A 23,831-nucleotide genomic window follows, 5' to 3' on the forward strand; every position below is an offset into this window, starting at 1 on the left:
GGCTTTGTGACCAAGAGTTCCAAGCACACCAGGTCCAGCTAGCTTTTAGAGACTCTCTTTCTTTCTTCCTTGATGGACTTTCCAGGCAATCTCCCATCCAGAAAACTAGGCCTGGGCTTCCTTAACTTCCACAGCAAGCTCTCAATGCTCTGCAATAGGCACCAGGGCATCACCCTAACTGTTCCATGAGTTTGGAGTTATGATCACGCCCTCTTGCTTCTCCTCCCTCTACCTTACCCTTTAAGACAAGAGCCATTTCCAATGTCTACTGGAAGCAAAGAAGGGACAGGATGACTGCACCTTTGATAGCTGTGGAGAAAGGGGCATTTCACCATGGACAGCTTTGCTCTCCCCTGCAGCTACACCTACCACCATTCCTTCTGCCTTTGTTTTTATGGTTGGTTTAGATAGGTTTTATTTAAAAAATGGGAGTAGCTGCTACTTAAATCTATGTCCTCCCTTCCACCCAGAAGCAACAGCATACAGACAAGACTGAGCAGTTATCTGAAAAGTGACCAGGGGAACAGTCAAAAGGTGCAGTTACTTTGGAATCTAAACAATACAAACACACACACACAATCAGGTGTGCAATTTGCTAAGGGTAATTAAATGTTACATTATTGGCCTTATTTCTGCTCCAGTAAATAGTATCGCATACTTGCTTCTCCCAGTGTCCCAGATTTACATACCCAGAGAGAATAGTCATTTACTTGGTTGTTTAATCAAACACAAAACAATATAGTCTTAGTTTGCCAACAGCACACAAATTGATTCTTGGTATGAAGTGAACTTCAACAGGAGGCAGGCAAACTGTTAACACACCATTGAAAAATGCCAAGAGAAGCTCTTGATGGAAGGTGTTCCTCCAGCGATTGCACACATTTCCTTCAGAGTCCTCCTCCAAGGATTTCTTAGACTATCCAATACTGTAATGACATCTTCTAAAATTCCATTCAGCCTTACCAAAAAATCAATCCCATGTACCTCAGCGGTTTTGGGTGAGATTAGAAAATGAAAATTCATTTACTTTTGTCTCTCCTCATAGTTCTGACAAATTGGGCACTGAAAGACAATGTCTTTGAAATGGCAAGAGAGAAACAAGAAACTTTGAATCTGATCCTGCATTCCAGTCTGTGTTACCCATTTGCTGACCAAGACTGGATTTTTAAAAGCAAACTGCACCAAGATAAATACTGTCATTAATATTGTCAATATGCCTTGCCGTGACTGTTTGAAAATGCACTTCTTGCACATTCAAATACCAACAGAGCATTACCTTCAAAGTATGGGGATAAGATTATTCCTTGTTTACACACATGGGACCTTGCCAAAACAAGTTACAAAAAACATCCTTTACAATGCAGATTTTGCTTCTGGATCTTGCCAATCAAGTTTCAGATCAGTGTACAGCCTAAACACATTACAGAACACAACTCTGAAAGGGAAACGTATGTAAAAGAAAACACTGTGAAAGCAAAAGTTTGCTGATGTAAAGATACCACGTTACCCCCCTTCTCAATCTCCCAAGATTTAGCTAAGCAAGTACTGTGCTGTGCCATATGTCACCCAAAACTGAACATGTAAGATGTTTGTGATCAGCCTCATTACAAGAATCACTTACCCCTGCTTGGACAAAAAGGATTTGAAGCCTGAAAGGCTCTAATATTAAATTTCCAGGGCTCAGCCAGTCATCCTGGCCTTTCTTCCATATGTGACTTTGGAAGAAGCCTCAGAGTGACAGCAGCACATGAAAGGTACATGCTGAGTCTTTGAGCACTCAATTACCAACCAAGAGTAAAAGCGGGCAACGTATGGAAAGTGGGAACAACTGGAATTTTTGGGTTTTGAATTCCCTGCTCCTGTTGCCTGGTCCTCCACAAGTCAAGATGGCAACAGCAGCTACATCTTTCTGAGCTCCACATATCCATGTGAAGGTAAGCCAGAAACAGAGATGTGGCTGGGGCAAGCAGAGCGGATCCAACACTACTGGCACGTATTACTAGCTGATGCCACTAAGCCAGGATGGAGGGAGGAAGCCATCAGCATGAACCACACATGAGGCTTCCCAGGTGTCTAGCAAAGATGCAGACCGATAATGGCACAGGCAATGTTATCCATGCTGTTTTCTTTTTTTAACCTTAGTAAAACACAACACTGATGAAATCCCAAAGCTTGCAGGTATAATCAAGCCACTTGGGAAACATTCACTCCACTTTAAAAGAGGGTTTAACTGTCATTGCTTTCCTGAAAGAAGCTTGGTAATTTTATTTTGGGGGTGGGGGGCTGTGATAAAAAAACAACACCTGGTAGAGTCAGTCCTAGACTTCTCAGACCATTTCCTGAGCTTCGCTGTGAGGGAGGTCATTATAGTTAAAACCAGCTTAACTAATTAATATTGCAGAACCTGGGGAACTTTAGCTCTTTTGTTTTTAAAGAACTACAGCACCTCACAGAACTGTCATTCCCAAAGTTCCTTGAAAGCCATACAAGTTTGGATTTGGGTTTACAGTCCCCATCCCCCATGAAGACATTGCAGAAAGCTTTGTCCGTGCTGGAGCACATACTGCTGGTAGTAATGAAACAGGGTGTGATTTTTCTTAGGAGAGAGGTTACTTTGGAAATCCCATGTTTTCTGTTTCCTTCTGCAGCTGAAGTGGGGGCCTTACAAGAGCCACACCACTAAGCCTGCTGAATTGGAAAGGATACAAATTCACAATTACTAGAGAACTGACAAATAACAGTTTCATGCTAAATATATATATTCGCATCAAACACACACGTGCTACTGTCGAAAGTCAAAATGTGGCATTCAGAACTATGCTAAACATGTTTTCCCCGATTTGTTGTGATTGTGAACTTCAAAAAAGGTTGTGCAGTTAGAACCATCCCACGTTTGACACTCATTTTCCATCACTGCTGTCCAATGAAGAAGTGCTTGTTTTCCTTCCAAGAAATCGGCAGCCCTCAAACAGACCATGGCACTAACTGACCTCCATGGCATAAAGTCCCTTTTGGCTGGCACAGCAACAAATCCAAGTGCTAAGACAGGGCTGGAGTTATACTAGTCACTGATCAAGTGGAAATGCTCAATTCAAACGAGCAGCTAAGACGAAAAATTGGCCTGCCAAGAGGGAATAAGGGTTGCACGCCTCAGCATCACACTAATCTCTTCTGCTGGCTTTTGCATTCAGGGCACGCCAAGTGGAGACAGCTCTCTTTTGGAGACAAGAGCTAGTGTCGTAGACTGTTTGCGGAAGGCGACATGGAGGACTTGCTCAAGGGTGTCACCACGAATCCGCTGCTTAAGTCCAGGCCTCGGCCTTCTTTTTCCTAGAACGGAGATGCCAAAAATACTTCAGTTTGGTGGCATTTCTAAATGGCAGGCTTTCAGCCAGAAAAGGAAGCATTTTTGTAATGAAACACAGGGCTTTTATTTTCTGCAAGGCTGTGGGCAAGAAATTCCACATGGAATCCGGCACCTGCTGTGGAAACTGAGAATCATAACTTTCATCATCAATAAGCAATGATCCCCGCCCCCCCAGCTTTTGGGTTGCTGACAGTAGCCATGGGTGAAGCCAGAGGAGACTGGGCAGGGTTTCTACTGACCAGGGCAAGTTCTGATCCTTGGTACAGCTGCCAGACCTCCTTTGACTATTACTCCATGCTACCAAGTAACCTTAGTAATCCATGCCCTCCCCTTGCCATCTTGCCCTCTGCCGCTCTGGCCTTTGCAAACCCTCATGACAACCAGGGGCAGATAGCCATATATAAAAATTTACACACCATCTCCATACAAACATACACACATAATGTGTATATGCACACAATTTTCTTAGAGCAATATACACAATGTTGAGTTTCAACCTTGTTTAGTATCAGATTCTGTGCATCTGCATTGAACACCCTCACTACCAAAATAAGTAAGAATTATTTTTGCAGCTGGCCTGGAATGTGGTCTTTCCCTTCCAATTTCTGCCTTAACCAACCTTTTGAAACTGGCCCCTTTGCTATTTCAAACCCTCCTTATCAAGACTAAATATTAAAAGATCAGTGTTTAAGATTTCACAATAACAACAGTTCTGAATGGTTTTGGGGTTTCACATGCATTACTTCAAACTAACTTGTTTTGGACCACAGGTTTCCAGTATTTCCCCCCCCCAAAATATTTCTGGAGCGAAACTTGTGCAGTGGACACACATTTCACCACTGAGGTTCACTAAAAGCATTTTGAGACCCCCCCAACCCCCAATACTCCTATACCAACTTAAGACATGAATCTTGATAGCTATGCACATTAACAAAAATGATGTCTTATCAAACTGTCAATGAGCAACTTTTTGGTCATAATACTTTTAGTCTCAGTTTCCCCATTGATAAAAAAAGAACCACCACCCCAAGTTACATTTGAAAACCACTCCGCCCCATCCAGAGTGCTATAGTTTGGCCAAACCGAAAACCAGGGCCAACCCTCTCTTCCTGAACTGAGGTCCTCTTTCTCACTCTCAGAACGCAGAAGCTGGGAAGGAGCCCCAATTACTTTGCATGCAGAAAGCCCCAAAATCAGTTTTTCGTTTCCTCACTTAAAAGGCTCTTAGGAAGCAGAACTGGGAAAGTGATCTCTCTCTGCTCAATATGCCCAAGAGTCCCTCCCAATTAAACCAACTTGCCTGGTCATTCAGTGTGCGCTTTCTGAGCTTTGAAGTACTTACAGCTCTGTAATCCAGGAACATTTCTTTAAATGCGAGGAAGTCAGTAAATGTGAGAAGCATGTCAAAAATATCCCCTGCAATTTCATCCTTGTGCTGCCTGTAATTGAAGGATTTAGATTCATCATTAAAACAGCAAGACATTCTAGATTTTAAAAGGCATTGAGAAAAGATGCATTACAAAAGCTAAAGAGGAAAATGCCTATCAAAAAAAGTTGCATTTTCTCTTTAAATTAGCCACTTGCACAGAGTAATTTGTACTGAAAATAATGGGACTAAGGGGTGCTTCACACACTGTCACCAAGCAATTATCCAAAGAAAATGTAGTTCAAAGTTGTACACATCTTAGATTTTAAGCTTAATCATTATTCTGTCTTGCATCAGGGGGTGCTTCCGTCATCGCCCCCCCCCCCTTTGAAAATGCACAGATAGCAGCCCACAGAAATTTCTGCAGCTTCAGAATCTGAAGGGGAGTGGGAATGCTGTTGCTGCAATCACAGCCACTTCTGCCAACTGCATTCATGGATGTCTGATTTACAGCTTTTCCTCAGCTGTGTGTGCCCAAGGGTGGTGATGGAGGGAATACTGGGCAAGCAGGCTCTAAGCTGTTACTAAACAAAGGGATGGATCTGCTCGCTAAGCAGCAGAATATCCATTTAACATCAGTTTTCATTATGCAGCCCTCAGGAATGATCAACAATACGAAATCTTCAAGAAGGTTTCTATAAATGGCATGGGATTGCATGGGCCTTGATCTGCAAAGGAGGCTGGGATGGGCACCACTGGCTAAGCATAGAACAGTCTTCTCTTTTCGTGGAAGTGACTTAATAGCCCATTGTTTACATTTGTGCATATCATGAACATTTGGGCCTCAGCGCATGACATATATGAATGATGTACAGCGGTCTTTTTCCTGTTTTACATTATATCTAAATGGGAAAAAAGGGGGTATGGTCTGTTGGACACTCAAAGGTAAAGGGACCCCTGACCATCAGGTCCGATCATGACCGACTCTGGGGTTGCACGCTCATCTTGCTCAAGAGGCCGGGAGCTGGCGCTTGTCTGCAGACAGCTTCCGGGTCATGTGGCCAGCATGACTAAGCGGCTTCTAGCGAACCAGCGCAGCACACAGAAACGCCGTTTACCTTCCCGCCGGAGAGTGGTCCCTATCTATCTACTTGCACTTTGATGTGCTTTCGAACTGCTAGGTTGGCAGGAGCTGGGACCGAGCAACAGGAGCTCACCCCGTTGTGGGGATTCGAACCGCCGACCTTCCAATCAGCAAGTCCTAGGCTCTGTGGTTTAACCCACAGCACCATTCTGTGGACACTCTTAGGGGATGCTATTTCACAGCTGTACTGACATTATAGAGAGCTCCCTGCTCAGAGGACCACATGACTGCATTTCAGAGAAGGGCAGACCCTGGGGCAAGGAGTCTGCAGCAGAGCTTAAAATAGGTGGATTCACATCTGAGAGAAGATGCTCCCAAAATTCAAAGCCCAACCCTACTCAATAAGGAGCCTTAAGAACAAGTTAATGCAATGAAGATGAAAAAGAAATGGAAAGCAAAGGATCCAACTTACTGTAATGACAAGGTGAAGGCAGACATGCTGAAACCAGGAATCCTGTCCAAGAGCTTTTCTTCAATGTATTTTTCAACTAAGCATATCTGAAGTGAGAAGCACTGTATTATTATTTTCCAGCTGAGGATGACAGGGAGCAAATATTGTAGCTTACCATCTCACAAAGAGGTGTTTTGATCTAGACAGATCAGGTGCAGCTTACTAGACTGTCAATGGCTGGACCACATTTTGGTTCCAAATATGAGAGATGTTACAGGATACAACCAGTTAAAATATGTAGAGCTGAGTCTCTGCCTTGAGGAAGTAATTTGTTCTGTTCATTACCCTTAAGTTATAAGAACACTATGGGTCCTTACTCTGGGTAGACCCACCAAAATTACTATATGTCTGAAATCAATGAGCACGACTAATGATGGGAGTATCCTGACCATCACCCCTAAATTTCAGAACCCAACTAGAGACTTGCAAGCTACCATAAGGATCTTTCAGAAACCACATGTGCCTCAGCAGCAATCAGTGTTGCCAGCGTTTAAACCAGCTCTTGCAGCTGTGCCCTTAACAACCCTTTAATCTGCAACAATTATGAACACTTTCACGAGAAGCTAAGCTGTTACAAAAGATGCCATGTTGGGACAGCAACCAGCCTGGGCCCCTCCCCTCTAGTCACTGAGCAAACTTTGTAGCAGAAAAACCTTCCTGGCACAGTGAACAAAGTGATGGTACGGCCCAGAGAAGCACACTGGATGGTCAGCAGCACCAACTTAGTGCCCTCCAGATGTTTTGGACTACAGCTCACATCCATGCTGGCCAGGGCTTATGGGAGTTATAGTTTAAAACAAACAAACAGTGACGGGGCACCAGGTTGATGAAGGCTGGCCTTCAGCACCTGCACTGAGGTCTCAGGTCCCTCTGAGGGTGTGAGAGGAGCCTCAACATCCTGAAGCAGGGCTGCTCTCTCTCTTATGGTTCACAGGTCACACTTGCTGCTGAAACACACAGAATCCAATTTCTTTCACAGGGTGGCAAATGTTCAAAAGACAAAGCCCACCATCATATGCAAGTGATAACGATCAAAACAGGACATATGCACTCACATATTCATTAAAAATAGGAGTGTAGATGAGCTTATTTTCCTCCGTATCATCAAACTCTTGGTAGTATTTGTCCATGAAGTTCCTTTGTATAAGCTGGAAGTCATCATCTGAAATCACAACACAGTTGCATTCAGCCGAAAGACAGTGACTACATTCATTGGTGTGCTGTCCTCAGCTTAGGATCCAGTACATGGTGACCCTCATAGCTGCAACGACAGCACAGCTGCAGCTGACGGAGGCCCAATCCATGCAGTAGCTTCTCTATCTTGCTAGCTCGCTAAGCCTCTGGCAGGATGAAGAGTTTCTCTCACTGACACAAACAAGGCAGAGCCTGATTAAAAGACTTTTGGCAAGTTTCACCCAGGGAACAGAGCTGGATAATGAACATATGAGGCAACATCAGTTCCCTGGAGAAGTCAGCATACACACAGTTCCAATCCTTCATCCAGAATCAATTAATCAGGCATAAATTTTGCCACTGTAATTGCAACACGGCTGTCAAGCACTTCTCCATGAAAGGGATTGACTGGTTGTTTCAAGCCACCTACTGGGCAGTACCTCAGGCACCACCGATTTATTGAATGTTTCATTGAAAGGCAAGTATCTATCAACAAGTGTGGACCCACAATAAAACATTGTGGTGCATCCCCAGCCCTCAACAGGAGCTCTCATCATGGGGTCCAGCTGTTTAGGAGCAGGAACCTTGTTCAGAACTTGATGCAGTAGGTGGAGGCAAGAAAGGAAAAGCAGGCAAAATAAGAAGAAAATTTACATGAGAACTCTGCTTCCATGTCCAAGGAAAAGAATACAAGTTCCACCTTCAGCCAGGCACAAATGCCAACCACTGAACACTTTCCCACGTGCCAATACTGCACAAAGAAGAGAGTGGTGGGTATCTATTTTATTTATTAGTTCGCTATCTCTTCTTTTGGCACCTCAGGAGCCCTCAAAGTGACTTGCAAAATGCATAAATAATAATATCATCTAGACCGACTTCCCCTCAACCTACAGTGGTACCTCGGGTTAAGTACTTAATTCGTTCTGGAGGTCCATACTTAACCTGAAACTGTTCTTAACCTGAAGCACCACTTTAGCTAATGGGGCCTCCTGCTGCTGCCGCGCCGCTGGAGAACAATTTCTGTTCTCATCCTGAAGCAAAGTTCTTAACCTGAAGCACTATTTCTGGGTTAGTGGAGTCTGTAACCTGAAGCGTATGTAACCTGAAGCGTGTGTAACCCAAGGTACCACTGTAGTGCTTTTTAGATAGTTCGTATCTCAGGTTGGGGAAGGTCTGGTCTAGACTATGATGTATTTGTATAAAAACCAGTGCTGACAAAATCCACCCCAGAATCAGAACTGAAGATAAGTTCAAAACAATTCCTCTAAAATATCCCAGTGTGTTCACAAATAACAATAAGAAGAGATGCACCTTGGCAGTCCCTTTTGAGCAGTGCTACCTTAAGAAAAACATACCCATTATTATATCTTCTAAATAGCCAACAACAGCATCGAACTCAGCATCCGATGGTGAAGAGCTAAAATGAGAGACAGCCAAGTTGGATTCAGGTTACTATGGAAGGTGAAATACACATAAACATAACAATCCAGGGCACACAGAATAATGCTTACTGCCTTTATGGCACACATGAGCATACAAAATACTTCCAGCACATATATTACTCAGTAATGTTTTCATCAGCCCTGTAAAGTGGAGGTACACTATCACCCCCCCTGTTACAGAGAATAACTTCAAACTAAGAGAAAGAACCATTTGCCTATGGCTATCTTAAGTGCATTTGCTGTCAAAGTGAGATTTCATACCAAAGACTTCCTGGCTTACAGCTCTAAGTCTCTAAGCCACTGCAGTAATGCTTTGTTCTACCTGAACTGAGTCCTCCTCCCCAGATTCCGCTACATTCAGAGAGAAGCTGTTGTTTATTCAAACACAAGTTACTCAAAGAATTATTTTATGGTGACGTTCTTCTGCACTGCAGACATTGCAGACTGTCCTTAACCAAGGACAGTCACCCTGATGAAAAGCAGTTCCTTGCCTTGCCTCAGTCAAGTCTGATCTCAGACTTGGACTGGGTTCAACCTGTACTTTATCCATGAAGAAACTAGGCAAGGTTTTAGATAAGGCATCATCCTTCAGTTTCTTCTCCCTCATCACTAAGTAGGAATAAGAGTGATGTGCCTAACAGCTGATGTTCTACTGCAGGGGTGGCCAACTCCCAGGAGACTGTGATCTACTCACAGAATTAAAAAATGACAGTGATGTCAATTGTTGAACTTTTTTTATGGAGGAGGAAAGCCCTGGTTTTGGGGAGTTCAAAGCTAAGCTGTTGGCCATTTTTAGGGAGAAAGGGAAACAGCCACTCACCAACAGATCGCTGGGGAGACAAACAGCCTTACTGAGTAAACTCCGTCTTCCATTCTGCAGATCGTGCAACAATGGAGGGCGGGGCTCGATTCTATTTTACCAACGCCAAGCAAAGGGACCCAGCGATTGACCGCGATCTACCAAAACCTCCTGGGGATCTACCAGTAGATTGCGATCAACCTGTTGGGACATCCCTGTCCTAATGGAAGCAAGGAAGAGGCTGTTCCTAACCCAAGCCTGGTGGAGGAGACACTGTTGCTACTTGCTGCCATCTAGCCACATACAGAAGGGATAACAGCAATCCCTCCAGATCAGAATATAGTTGTTTTTGCAATTCAAAAGCAGAATCGCTTTGGCTTGATTCAGGCATTGTATTAAAAGTCAGGGTCCATAAAAGAGCTGGGGTTATCCACTGAACTTGACAGGAAATTTGTAACAGACAAATAAAGTACTTCTATATACAGCACTTAACTAAATCATCACACAATGCTTCATTAACTTGTGGGATTTACCACCTCAAGATGTGATGATGGCCACTAGCTTAGATGGCTTTTAAAAAGGAGGATGGAAATCAATTTCTGGGGTGAGCAACCTATGGCCCTACAGATTTGGCCAGGAATGATGGAAGCTATAGTGTAACAATATTTGGAAGGCATTGATCTATCATTGATCCATTACTGATCTATATCCATGAGAAAGAAAAATCTTTATGAGTCAGTCTTGACTGTAGTTTAAAAATTAACACTGAAACCAACTATTAATAAAGTTAGAAAATAACGTATCACCAAGCAATGTTCCCACCTTAAAAAGTACCAGAAATATTGCATCATAAGCTTTTGTGGACTAGAGGGCCTATTCTATCATCTAGGCTCAAGTCCACAGAAGCACATGCCATAAAAAAAAAAAATCTTCTCCTAACTGTTAAAACTCCCTATTGGCTTTAACATTTCAAAGTGCAGAAACAGAAATATACTTACATGGACACACCAAAGTTTTCTTCTTCTAAAGTTTCCATCGTGGCTTTGTCACCTGTTTTATAATGTAAACCTTTAAATACTTTAATCCTCAGGGTGTAATACTTGGCTGTCAGTCATCCTGTCTTCAATGTCAGGTCTCAAGCCTATCTGAAAATATTACACCACCTCCACATCTAGAAATAACCATTGATTATGACTTGTTTTCTATTTCCTGGAAAACAGTGGGCAACAAATGAACTATACATACAAGTAAGCAGCAGAATAGGTTTGCCTGAAACAAAAGCAACTTATCCCATTGCACTGGAAATGGTGGATCTGAAGGTATGGAATCCCAAGACTTTGGATTTGGAAACGGGCAGCAGAAATCCACAGAATTTATAGACTCACAAATACATTGTGGGTGCCACTTATCACAACTAGGGTTTGCCAAACGTACAAGAAGTCTTGCATGTTTGCAATTATCAAGGGCCTCTGTTATACGGTCCAGGAGCTTTTGGGTTCTCTTGGCTGTGAGGGGGGAAAGTTCTAGATCAGTCCACTCTCTAGTGTACTAGCTTTCCTGTTGCAGGGAGTTTTTGTTGATGAGAATTATTTTTAAAAATGTAATCCTCCAGAAGTAGTTGGGACAGTTCATTTTACCACCACCTAATTCTGCTGCACGCCCAGACCAAGCTGTAAGCACCAGCATCTTGGAGAGAGTCGGGTTCAAATCCGGGTTCACTGTGACCTTGGAGGCCACTCTCACTTCTGCCCAAACTACTTCACAAGGTTGTTGTGGAGCATAAAAGAGAACTACATACATGACACATTGAGCTTACTGGAGAAAAAAGTCGGATACAATCAATCAAATAACCTGCTTCTGCGGTTCTGGTTTGCCATTGTGTGGGGCGGGGAGGGCAGGGGCCCTACTGGACCCAAGGTTGGCCTGACCTGGCAGAGCAGTTCCAAGTCCCTAGCCAGCAGATAGAGCCTCCACATACTGACTCAGTCTACCTCTGAAGGCCAGGAGCGAGCCAGGACCCCCGGCCTACCTAGCAGGGCTCCTCTCAGGGCCACAGGGAACCCAGGAGTCCTAGTCAAAGCCATCCCCTTCCGCCTTGGCTCCTACCTGTCCTCCTGCAGGCAGCGCCAGCTCGTCACTCCGCAGACCGACGAGCGGGACGAAGGCCTCGGCCTCCCCCATAGAGTTCGTTGCAAACGCCGCCGTCGCTTCTTTCTTTCTTCTTATTCCTCCTCCTCCTCCTCCTCCTCCTGCTGCTGCCTAGGAAACGGCCTCTTCCGGTAACGCACACCTACCTGACCAATCATTGTGAGGCTGAACGAACTGAGCCAATCACAGGAGGCTAGGCGGGATTTCTCTCCCGACCAATAAGAAACGTAAAAGGAGAGAACCAATCAGAGGAAGCGCGCGGGGGGGGCGGTTCTCTCCCTTCCAGCCTCACCGACCACGTGGCGATGCCCAGTTTGGCTGAGCCGAGCAAAGTAGGCGGCGGCGGCAGCAGCAACAACTAAGATCCTTCCTGGAACTTGCTAAAGGCGACCCACCTAGTGCAGCATCATTTTTGCAGTGGCCGACCCACGCCTGCGGCGTCTCCAAGCAGGATTTGAGCATATTAACCCTCTCACCCTCTTGTGGTTTCCTGCAGCTGGTATTCAGAAGGCATTGCTGCCTCTGACAGTGGAGGCAGAGCATGCCATAGCCATTGTGCATAGTAGCCCCCTCCTCCGTTAATTTATTCAATCTTCTTTTAACGGTATTAAAGTTGGTGGCCATCTTGCCTCCTGCGAAAGTTTCAGTGTTTACAGTAACTACGCGTCGAGTTTAAAAGTCGCCGAGCTCGGTGCCTGTATCTGAAGTGTGTCTTCACATAGGCGGGCCTGTCTGCCGGAGCAGGCTAAAGACTCCGCTTGCCCAGCATCCTGCTGTCAGTGACCAAACCAGTGGGTTCTTCTTTTGTTTATTGCAATTACATCCCACCTTTTTATCCCATGACATTTAATTTCCAACAACCCTGTGCGGTAGGTTAGACTGAGAGGCAGTGGCCACCCAGTGAGCTTCGTGGTTGACCAAACATGGGCAATGGTGTTGTATAGTGACGAATCCCTCCGGAAAGCAGTTTTCACATTGTGGGTGTATGTGTATACTATTTATCTTGCTTGAGATTATAATCTGTTGGGAGAGGGTCATCCTGACTAGATTCTTGTTTGCTTTCATGCTCTCCAGTGAAATGGGATGACACACGTCTCTTACATTGAAGGGCTTTCCTGCCTGTTTGCAAAACATTCACACCCACCCACCCATCTGTCAGGAGCCACATGCCAAGCTAGGACAGAAGCATAATAAACATGTCAGCTGACATTGTTGACTTAGTAGTTACAGACTGAGGACCCACAATAATGTGCTTGTTACACAAGCATAACACAAAATCATGTGATTTTTATGGTAGGGTCAGCGAGGAAGGCTTGCTTTGAACACTTAACCATTAGATTGCTGTTGATCTCTGGTTAATTTGCTAATATGACAACATCCTGACTTTAGTGCTTACTTGAATTGCAAGATAAAACTTTGCCACTCCCCTCCATTCCCCCGTGAAAAGGTATCCTTAAGAACAGGTGGAAATATCTCAAAATGAATTAACAAGTTTATTTAAGATCACACAGAAGGAAGATTTTCTGACCCACCCTCAGCCCAGCAGCCCCCTACACACCCATTGTTCAAGGGGCACTGCCCAACTCTACTCTTCTTGGAATGGGGGGCTGCTTAGGCACCAAGACCATAGCCAGGGCAAGTGGCAAGGAGCTGTATCGGTGCCCCCTGTCATTTGTGTCCTTGGCAAGGGGCTGTATCAGTGCCTCTGAAGCCAGTGAGACAATGGACAAGGAACTCAAATTTTGCTTTTTGTCTAATAATGTCACAGGGTGACTGGGAAGAGGGTCCCACAGGGCTGCCATGATGCCCCACACCGGCAACTGAATTACTCCACCAAGGCACCCAGAGGAGCCTCTGCACCTTGCCTGGCTGCCCAGGGGAGTGGAGGAGCAGCCCAGGGAGCAGGCAAGCTCTTAGGTAGAGTGGAGACCTCTGATTTTTGTGCATAACACCCCCCCCCCCCCAGCCTGCCACATTTGACTGCAGCCAACCTAATAAACCCCTGGGTGGGAGGTACAGCTTGTCTGGTACAGAAGGGAATTGTCACCCACCTAAGGAACTGCCTATACATAACTCAGTATCTTTGCTTGGCAAGAAGAGTGAAAGGCAGCAACACATCCTCAAACACAAAGCAGTAGAATACTTTGCAGGCTTATGGTCCCAAGCCCCAGTAAGCCAGCAGAAGATGCACGGCCATAAGATGTGGTGAATGATCCACGGTGTTGGGGAAAGAGGCCACTAGAAGATTCATACACCTTCCTCGCCCTTTCAGGTGAAACCAGATTCTAAAGCCCTGAACTTTGTACAACCATCTTATCGCCTCTTCCAAGGATGACTATGAGGGTATCTCTGCAGGAACCATGTTGGAGGCAGTGATTCTGAAAGGGCACCATTTTGCATCCTGCATTTTGCATCCTCCTTAGGCAGGGCCTAAGGAGAGTGGTCTTGAATCAGGGACATCAGTCCAAACAAAGCCTGTCAGGCCGGTAGCCCAATGAAGGGTTATCATGGGCAACAGCCCCCCCCCCCAAATACACCTGGAGGTACTTTCCTGGATTAATATGGAGATGAAAATGCTGGATCTGGATGCCAAGTGGCACATGCCAAGACATGGGGAGTACTTGGGTAAGGTACATAAGAAGCTGCCTTACACCAGGCCAAACCATTGGTCCCTCTAACTCAGTATTGTCTACACTGAGTGGTGGTGGCTCCCCAGGTTTCAGGCAGCTGTCTCTTCCAGCCGTACCTTGATATGCCAGGGATTGAGCCTGGAACCCTCTAAATGCAAAGCAGATGCTGAATTGCTAAGCGTGGCTCTTCCCTGGGTGAAACAGACTATCCTTGCCTCCCAAAGGGTCTCCACCAATCAAATTTACAAGATGCCATAGAAAGTCTTCAACAAGTTGATGCAAGAGCAAGTCCACTCTGCTGATGCATGTGCACCCAGTGTTCTTGAATTCCTATGGGCTAGACCAGGGCCTGGCCCCCAATGCACTCAAGCAGTAGGCACCATTCTGGGTAGTGTTATTGCAGCACATGGAGGCTCCTTGCAGGCTCAAAGGTTGCATGTTCCTCCAAGAGGCTCTGCTCATCTTTCGCCTGGGTTCCAGAGCTGAACTTATCCTCGTTTTCAAGGCTGTTGTGGCCTCACCCTTCCAACCACTGCACTCCATCTACTGCCGGGAGCTCAGCAACAAAAGTGGGGAAACTCAGGGTCCTCTTGGTCTGGAAGGAACTCTCTATCTGCCACCTGGGCAATATGGTCCTATGACCCAACCTTGACCTTGCCTAAGGTGAACTCAATCTTCCACAGGGCTCAGGAAATTACGCTTCCTCACCTCATGATCATGGTCCCTCAGGAAAATACAGATCAGAACTTGGCATTTCCTGTCATAGCTTTTAAAACTCCTTGCAGGTTCAATAGTATTTTGATACCTAATGAGAAGGGTTTCAGTTCAGGAAGGTGAAAGACCAAAACCCATCTGAGAAGACAGAACCACTTGCAAGGACCCCAGTCTATTAGCTGAAAGTTCAACTGAAGGTTCCTTTCTAAAGAAACATATTTAGGGGTACAAATTACTAATTGAAAACTGGGCAGGGCCATGGATAAGACTATGTGGACTTGCCCGGCACTGAGTTGTCAGCTTTCAGTGACTACTGAAGATCTACTGTTCACCCAGGTTTTGGGGTATCTGTGTTGCTACACTTTGTAAACAGGTATTATTAAACTGTCTATGTGCTCTCAGCTGACGTTACTGTTTTATTGTTTGTTTGAGCAAAGAACTGTAGAGCTAGAAGGGACCATGAGGGTCATCTAGTCCGACCCCCTGCAATGCAGGAATCTTTTGCTCAACGTGGGGCTCGAACCCACAGCCCCGAGAAGAGTCTCAAGCTTGACCAACTGAGCTATCCCAGTTTATGGTTTTATTCATTGGTATTGTACCCAGCTTTGGAACGCCTTTATAAAGAAAAGCGGGTAGGAAATTTTAATAAAATAAATAATTGTTGCAACTGCTTTTTGTTTTTAATGAATCAAGAAAAGCTGGATTCAGCACTCTATAAATTAAGACGGGAAACTGAAGCCCCATCCTGAACCACTGGAAATGTGATTCAACAATGTCTAAACATCTTAAGAATTCAACAGACATTATTCACATATCCTTCCAAAGGTACCTTGCAACCATAACTAGAAACTTTCTTTCTTTTAAGGCTGAGATTATCACACAGCTGATTTCAGTGATTTTTCTGCACTTGCACAGAGGCACAATATGCACATTGCCCCATGAGCTTTTTGATATTGGTTTGTGCAACCCTAGAAGTTGCACTGTGTGTCCCTCCTCCCCACATGTTTTGCCAAGTGGATAGGCATGAGCTTGGCAGACTAAGTTTGTTAGAGCCTATGTAAATGAAATGGTAGTTTAGTCAACCTAGGCTGACTTGCTATTCAAACAACATGTATTTCTTTCAAAACAATATTAACAGAGTTTCTCCACATTTTCTTTCCAGATCTTGAGTTCTATAGCTCAATACTTTCAAAACGTACAGAACTTGCAAGAACAAATACTGAATTTAAAAAGAGAGAGAGAGAGAGAAATCAATGGTACCTTTTAAAATACCCAGAATAACAAGCTATCTCCAGTCTGGCACTGTAGTTATAAGAATCCCTCCTGAAAAATCACTTCTTTTTTGACAACAATGTAGGTACTGAAATTGAAGGAACTAGAAACACTATGAATGAAAATGCAGTTTTCTGCAGTTTAAAAAAAAGGTGGTGGTAGTGGAAGAATCAATGTTCTTTGGAATCACAGAGTTATCAAAAAAAATTTGGATTCTTCTAGAATCTCAACACCTCCTTTACAAATCAGTTTCTTCATGTAGAATTCAAGTCTGAACATTTTCAGGTCAACAGTCCAAAATACAGAGGGTCTCTGACCAGCAGGAAGCTACATTGACCAAGAAATATTGGTGTTGTTTTTAAATGTGTGACGGCTGCTGAAATAAAGGCTTTAGAAGACAGATATGCCCCCATTAGAGGAGATTATGAGCCTTATGTTTCCAGTGCAAAACTGTTGACATGTGATGGGCAAGTGGAAGGAGCAGCGGAAGAAAGGAAATGGGAAGAGTGGACAGGGGACAAACTTAAGAGGCAGACTCTCCAGCCACCTTGGTGGGAGACAAACCAACAGGTAGCTCAAGTCTCACCGCCAACTTTCATTTCTGCTAAAAGAACATTCCACAGCTCTGAGGCAGCAGGGCGACTTAACAGGTTTCCGTCTACTGTTCAGCATGAAAGTGGGCCACAGTTGGGGCTCTCAGCTTGTGTGTGGCTCGGTCAGAGCTGCCTTTCTCCCTTCTAGCGCTGAATGGAATGGATCAGAGGGAAGTTCACGAGATACAGTTCCCCACGTGTCATGAAATGTGAGCGATCTGTCGGACCCGAGTCTGTATTTCTTGTCGACACAAAGGGCAGGTCTCTAGTTGCAAGGCACACTCCATGCACAAGTCACTAAAAGAAGGACAACGATATAAGATGGGTTACTAGGGCAACTTCTGTCCAGGCAATAGTATGCAAACATTTAAGTTACACAGAACTCTTCATCAGGAACAACAGAAATGTCTTTGCTCTTTTTAAAAAACAAACAAACAAATCCATTCATTTTTGTTGTGGGAATGGAGCTGTATCCAAATAGCTTTTAATCCAGGTAGACCAACTGAAAATAATGGACCAAAGCTAGTTGTGCCTATTTATTTCATGGGACTACTCTGAGCATGGATGCAACTTATGTCATGTAATTCTCCATGGGAACACTGAATGGGCAGGTGGGTGTGTCACAACATGATTTGCCAATGCTAGTTTTGTTGTGGACAGTTAATAGTACAGAGACAATGCACATATTCTAAGCAGTAAAATCCATCTTCTTTGTTGCCTCAAGACTTATAGGGTTTATGTACACATGAAGCAGTGGGGGAATAAGGTGGGTAGTAGAATCTTAAGGGAGAAGCGTGGACAGTACCACGTCATACTGCAGGTATAGCTGCAGCAGCAACAACAAAATCCCTGCTAGTAGAAACCTAGTACAGCAGGAAACAGGCTGATCTGGAACATCTCCTCCTTGCTGTGCTTGTTGTTCTTTGCAGGCTTCCCCTCTTGGTGATGAAGAAAAAACAAAAGTGACATTCCTCACCTGCAGCCTGAACTGGCAGAATCCCTTCTACCACCTCATCCTACTACATATGCAGACCAGGTCTAACCTGGATTGCAAAGCTTTACAAAATAGAAAATCAATAATAATAATAATAATAATATGAATAATTAATAATAGTATTTTTAATCCACCTTTTAGAATATATATCCTGTATAGTCTTTTAAATGTGTTTGTGAGAGGGGGCGTTTATTGGTTTTTGTTTTATTGTATATTTTCTCATTTTAAATTTTTATGTTGTGAACCACCCTGTATACCTTGGATGAAGGGCAGCATACAAATTTAATAAATAAATAAATAATCCCTCCAAGACCAATTACAGCTTATCATACTAGGGCATGTAAGACAGGGGAAGCTACAAAACCATGATAAATAAAAGGAATAATTATCCACCATACCTGTGACCACATGGCCTGAGTTCTGTGTCTGCTATTTCATCGCAGCAAAGAGTGCAGCAATTCTCTCGAATGCTCACTTGTTTTAGCAAGGCCAGTCGTCTATGTCTGAAGAGGAAAAATCAGCAGGATTCAGTTCAAAGAAACAGTTTCAAGGGATCCTGCTCATATCAAATGTATTTGACTATGGACATGATCACCTTACACGACAATGAATCTCAGTTTAATATCTGTGAATTAGTATGTGCAGCAATGGAAACAAAAACAAATTCAATTAACAATTTATTCAATTCTGTTAACTAAGGTCACTGCAGAATTAATGCTCTGCATATCCACTAGTTTATCAAACAAGTACACAGATTTGATACTAAGCATGAAATCGGGCATCTGGAAGATCTAAACTTCTCGTTTAAAGCTACCACCACTGGAAGAAGTTGTTACCCCTTATAGTTGGGGAGGGTCTAGGCAGAATATGGAAAGCTCCCCCTCCCAACTAGCCTTTCTCTCGTTCCCCTAATAAACCAATCAACAAAACTTCAGATGTTAGTCAAAAACCTGAATCACAGACACTAGATAAATAGCACAGAACTAATCTAATCTATGAAAGTTGGCTTTTGTTTACATGATTCATTCTCATGGAATAATCTGCACCTAAGTTTGCACCTAAGTTTGGGACGCGGGTGGTGCTGTGGGTAAAACCTCAGTGCCTAGGGCTTGCCGATCACATGGTCGGCGGTTCGAATCCCCATGGTGGGGTGAGCTCTCGTCTTTCGGTCCCAGCTCCTGCCCACCTAGCAGTTCGAAAGCACACCTAAGTGCAAGTAGATAAATAGGTACCGCTTTATAGCGGGAAGGTAAACGGCGTTTCCGTGTGCTGCGCTGGTGCTGGCTCGCCAGAGCAGCTTTGTCACGCTGGCCACGGGACCCAGAAGTGTGTCCGGACAGCGCTGGCCCCCGGCCTCTTAAGTGAGATGGGTGCACAACCCTAGAGTCGGACACGACTGGCCCGTACGGGCAGGGGTACCTTTACCTTAAGTTTGCCCTAGATACAACTCTCAGAATGACAGGTATTCAGCATTTCCCACATTACATTTTCAAGCTGCATTTTCTACAATCAACACACAAAACAGTCCCGAGGTTAAGTGGTTCTTCCATTGTGAAAGGCTGCAGTGTGTGAAACTACAGGCTTTTGTTAAAACTTCACAGGATGTTCTTTATTTATCATATCCAGATGGGTCAAAACCTACAAAGAACAAGACTGTAATCTCGGCCTTCAGTTCTATGCACTGACAAGTAGAAAATATTACCTTGGTAAAATGATTTTCTCTTCTGCTGTCAAGAAGGCATAGTCATTAAAGGTGCTAAATTTAGCTGATGGTGGATATTTGAAAGGTTTTGCTCCAAAATTGAACTCACACTGTTGATAAGACATGAAACTAGCTGCAGGGAAGAAGCCAGACCTGCAAAATCAAGGGAGAATAATATTAGAGCACCACCATGCAAAGCATCCGATACACGGTGCCACTTTGTATTACACTGAGAAATACCCATGACTTGTAGAATCATCCAGGTGTGCAGAACGGATTGGTCCAAGGTCACCCAGTGAGCTTCATGGCCAAGTGGGGATTTGAAGCCTTGTCTCCAAGATCCTAGTCCAACACACTAACCCCTACACCATGCTGTCTTTACTACAAGTCATGGCTTGTTTTCTAGTTAGGGATAGGAAGGGCTGGCTAGCCCAAGTAGATGGGTTGCAGACTGAAGACTGCCCCCCTTCCCAGGTTTGCTTAGATCCTTAACATGCAGCTTCAAACAGGCCCCTTGCATATCTCTTCCCTGCCTGCTTCCAATACCCAGCCTGAATTCCACTCTTTGCTCACTCAGATTTCCACCTCTTTGTCCGCTGAGTAATTTGCCTCTCAAACCTCTTTACATAACAACTCTGCTTATGAGCACACTGCTCACGCTGTCCCTACTCTTTCAACTATCCAGATTCTGCGTTTTACTCTAGTCTCCAGCATGGTCAACCCACCGCTGCAGATTTGTCAACACATTCCTCCTGAGCAATTAGAATGTTTGTGGGCATTCTCCAAGGTTATAGCAGTTCTACATGCTTGGGGGATGGGAAGAGGACTAGTTTCAAATGGTCTATTATCAAATCATATCAAATCAGGGGAGCAATGTTCATCTTGTAATATACAGGACTGTGCTCCCCCTGAAGCAACAGGGTTAGACAGCTTGGGGAGGTTGCTTGAGATCCACGAGTTTGCTCCTGTGGCACCGAGTGGCTTTTATCAGTTTAGGCTGGTGGGCCTGCTGTACCTGGACAGAGATAGCAAAGCATCCATAATCCATGCTCTGACAATCTACAATTTAAGACTACTGTAACCCATTGCTTGCAGCGCTCCCTTTGAAGACTTTTTGGAAACAATGCTGGAGCCAGAGTAGTGTAGTGGTTAGAGTACTAGACTAGGATGTGATTGACCAGTTTTCATATTCTACTCAGCCATGAAGCCCACTGGGCGACCTTGAGTCAGCCACTCTATCTCAGCCTAACCTACCTCAGAGTTGTTGTGATGATAAAATGGAGAGTGGGAGGCGTGTGTAAGCCACTACAAGCTCCTTAGAGGAAAGGTGGGATATAAATGCAATACATAAATGCTAAGTTCTAGTGACAGCTATTATACAGGTGTTGCACCAGTTGAACTGGCATCCAGTCGTCGAGTCAACATGTTGGCTTTGACCTTTAAAGCTGTTTATGGCTTAATACCAGGGTATATGAAGAGCCACCTGTCTCTGTATCTAACCTATATGTTCTATTGAGGGCCTTACCCAGGTACCCCATATCTTAGGTGAGGCAGGTGCCTCCCAGAAAGAAAGTCTTCTCAATGGTGGCACCTCACTTATGGAATGCTCTCTACAAAGAGGTCCATCTGGAACCCTATTCTGTTGTTCTTATGGCATCTGGCAAGTGTGGTTTTATGTTCCCCTGGCCTTTTAGACTTAATTTTATTGTTATCTGGATCTTAAAAGCTTGCTATTAATTTTTCACTGCTTTCACAAGGGCCACATACTTACACAGCAGAAGAAAAGACTTGCTTCTCAGCAGGAAGCTGGTTCCCATTTAAATAAAAGATCATTTTCTTGTCTTGTAGGTCCAGCAAAAATCCTATTGTATCACCTGAAGTCATATATAAGAAAAAACACAGGGTTGTTGGAGATCTGTTTAACAACCCACCCCACAATAGTGACTTGGTATATGCAGTGGGTGGGAACAACCTCTGCATGTGAGTAAACTTATACCAGTCCCTTTTCATATAATTGCAGAGTTAGAAGGTACACCAAGGGTCATCTAGTGCAACTGACTGCAATGCAGGAATCACAGCTAAAGAATCACTGACAGAGGGCCATCCAACCTCTGTTTAAATGCCTCCTCTCCTCCTTTATGTTGTCTTTTATCCTGAAACCTTGCAGCAAGTATTCAAAGGCCTGATGAGGATATAGCACTGATTTCTGCACACTGTGGTTTGCAAACTGAAAACCAACTTTGGGAATGGAGGCTTCTCCCTGACATGAATCCCATGTTGCTTCCCTCAATAGCTTTAACTATGGTTTACAGTTTACAATAACAATGGTTAAAAAAACCAGGCTCAATCTTAACCAGGGCTGGTAAACTGTCTTCAAACCATGGTTAAGAAGAGAACTCTGGTTAGCACCCATGTTAGCTCTGGTTAGCACTCTGGTTAGCACCCATGTAACTCTAAACCATGGGTAGGCAAACTAAGGCCCGGGGGCCAGATCCGGCCCAACTGCCTTCTAAATCTGGCCTGTGGACAGCCTGGGAATCAGTGTGTTTTTACACGAGTAGTATGTGTGCTTTTATTTAAAATGCATCTCTGGGATATTTGTGGGGCATAAGAATTCGTTCATTTTTTCTCCAAAATATAATCCGGCCCCCCACAAGGTCTGAGGGACAGTGGACTGGCCCCCTGCTGAAAAAGTTTGCTGACCCCTGCTGTAAACTATGGTTAAAGCTGTAGAGGGGGAAATTCACACAAGAGGGAAAAGAAGCAGACATTGAACTTTTTGTAAGTTTTAAACTATTGTTGCAAATTGTTACTGGGTTTAAAAAAAATCTTTTTGTAAACTACTTTTGAGTTTTTGTTTTGTGAACATTTTATGAAATAAAAAAAAAATATGTTCCGGAGGCTGATTCCTGATTTACAAATAGCATTTTGCAGGGAGCCAGCGTTACGCCTGCTCAGAGTCATCTTCAGCATTTTCTCAAATTTAAGTAATTAGGAAGCTAGGTAAGAGTTTGTAACTAGAAGGAAACTTTGTGCTCCTCTTTTCCCAAATGAAGGATGAATTAACGCTACATAGATTCCACATAATGCAGAGAAGATCAAGATGAACAGAAGCACATTAAAACATTGACCCCAGGGACTGGATGCGCATCAGAAACAAAAGTAAACATGAAAAATGCAGTTGTGCCTTGAGTTTGCAGTGTAGGCACCTACATGTACATATCATGCTGCTCCTCTGCAGTCTTCACCCCAGATAGCATGTTGATCTCAATACTGGATGTGCAATCTGCATGACTGGCAGTGAGAGCAGCAATAAGAATGTCTGTGTGGGGTCTGTGGGGACATTTGAACGAAGAGGGGGCATTTGGTTTTTCCAGGAAAGGCTCCCTGTGCTTCTAGTTTACTACTAAAGCACTGAGTTAAAAGCACAGGAAGCTGATGTACGGACATGTCCCGAAAGAATCACCCCTTGGGGACAGAGACCCCTTGGATCCCTGGGCCATCTGTTCCATTGTCCAAAAATTCAATTTCAATCAAGATCCTTTCCTGGCTACACCTTTTTCTCCTTCAGTGGCATGGAAGGATCCCAACTTAGAACTAGTCCAACAATAAAAGCCTTTTCCTAGATTGTACCACTTCTGGTTATAGGTGGAGAACTGGACAGTTGAATGCTCCCCCCATACAAAACCTTTCCTGCATGTAGTGAGGACTGAAAAAAGTTTGCAGCCTAGCCTTTCCAATCTGACAGAAGACGGGACCTCAGGCCTAGGAGGCCCTAATGTGACCCTCTTCCATGTCTCTTGGGACTCTTTGCAGGGCACACATGTGTGCCAGCCATATTTTCTTTTTCCTGGGCCATGGCCCTCACTGGCTTTGTTCCATGCTCTCCTAGTGTTTCTGCCTAGCTGGAATGTGTCCTTGAACTCTGGTGAACCTTGGACTCTGGCCTGCCTGGATGGATGACAGAGAGAAGTGTGTAGAAGCTAGCCTACTGCACAAAGGTAGGCTCTGCCCACTTTTGCTTCTGGTCCCACCC

General features: G+C 44.3%; 2 protein-coding genes across 7 annotated transcripts in view; both read right to left on the bottom strand.

The window, feature by feature from the left end:
• Nucleotides 1-702: 702 nt before the first annotated feature.
• ARL2BP (ARF like GTPase 2 binding protein) lies at nucleotides 703-12,061 on the bottom strand. Of its 5 annotated transcripts, none has more exons than XM_083452997.1 (7): nucleotides 11,849-12,061; nucleotides 10,741-10,913; nucleotides 8,857-8,918; nucleotides 7,384-7,490; nucleotides 6,290-6,375; nucleotides 4,710-4,806; nucleotides 703-3,330 (listed from the first exon to the last, which is right to left on the bottom strand). In XM_083452997.1, exons 2-7 carry the CDS (start codon nucleotides 10,776-10,778, stop codon nucleotides 3,232-3,234), a joined length of 489 nt encoding a protein of 162 aa, XP_083309123.1. In that variant the 5' UTR covers nucleotides 10,779-10,913; nucleotides 11,849-12,061; the 3' UTR covers nucleotides 703-3,231. The 5 variants fall into 5 exon arrangements, with proteins under 5 accessions (XP_083309123.1, XP_083309125.1, XP_083309122.1 ...); XM_083452999.1 differs by having other exon boundaries at nucleotides 10,741-10,887; nucleotides 11,849-12,032; XM_083452996.1 differs by having other exon boundaries at nucleotides 10,741-10,792; nucleotides 11,849-12,021.
• Nucleotides 12,062-15,892: 3,831 nt separating this feature from the next.
• RSPRY1 (ring finger and SPRY domain containing 1) overlaps nucleotides 15,893-23,831 on the bottom strand; it is a 35,271-nt gene continuing 27,332 nt past the window's right edge. For both annotated transcript variants that reach the window (XM_083452911.1, XM_083452912.1), the window contains 4 exons: nucleotides 21,567-21,669; nucleotides 19,796-19,948; nucleotides 18,492-18,596; nucleotides 15,893-17,396 (listed from right to left, as the gene is read on the bottom strand). In XM_083452911.1, coding sequence (XP_083309037.1) covers nucleotides 17,300-17,396; nucleotides 18,492-18,596; nucleotides 19,796-19,948; nucleotides 21,567-21,669 — 458 coding nt within the window. In that variant the 3' untranslated portion in view covers nucleotides 15,893-17,299. The remainder of the gene's footprint in view (nucleotides 17,397-18,491; nucleotides 18,597-19,795; nucleotides 19,949-21,566; nucleotides 21,670-23,831) is intronic.

Source organism: Podarcis tiliguerta, assembly GCF_965153285.1.
Source record: "Podarcis tiliguerta genome assembly, chromosome: 8".
Taxonomy (NCBI): Eukaryota; Metazoa; Chordata; class Lepidosauria; order Squamata; family Lacertidae; genus Podarcis; species Podarcis tiliguerta.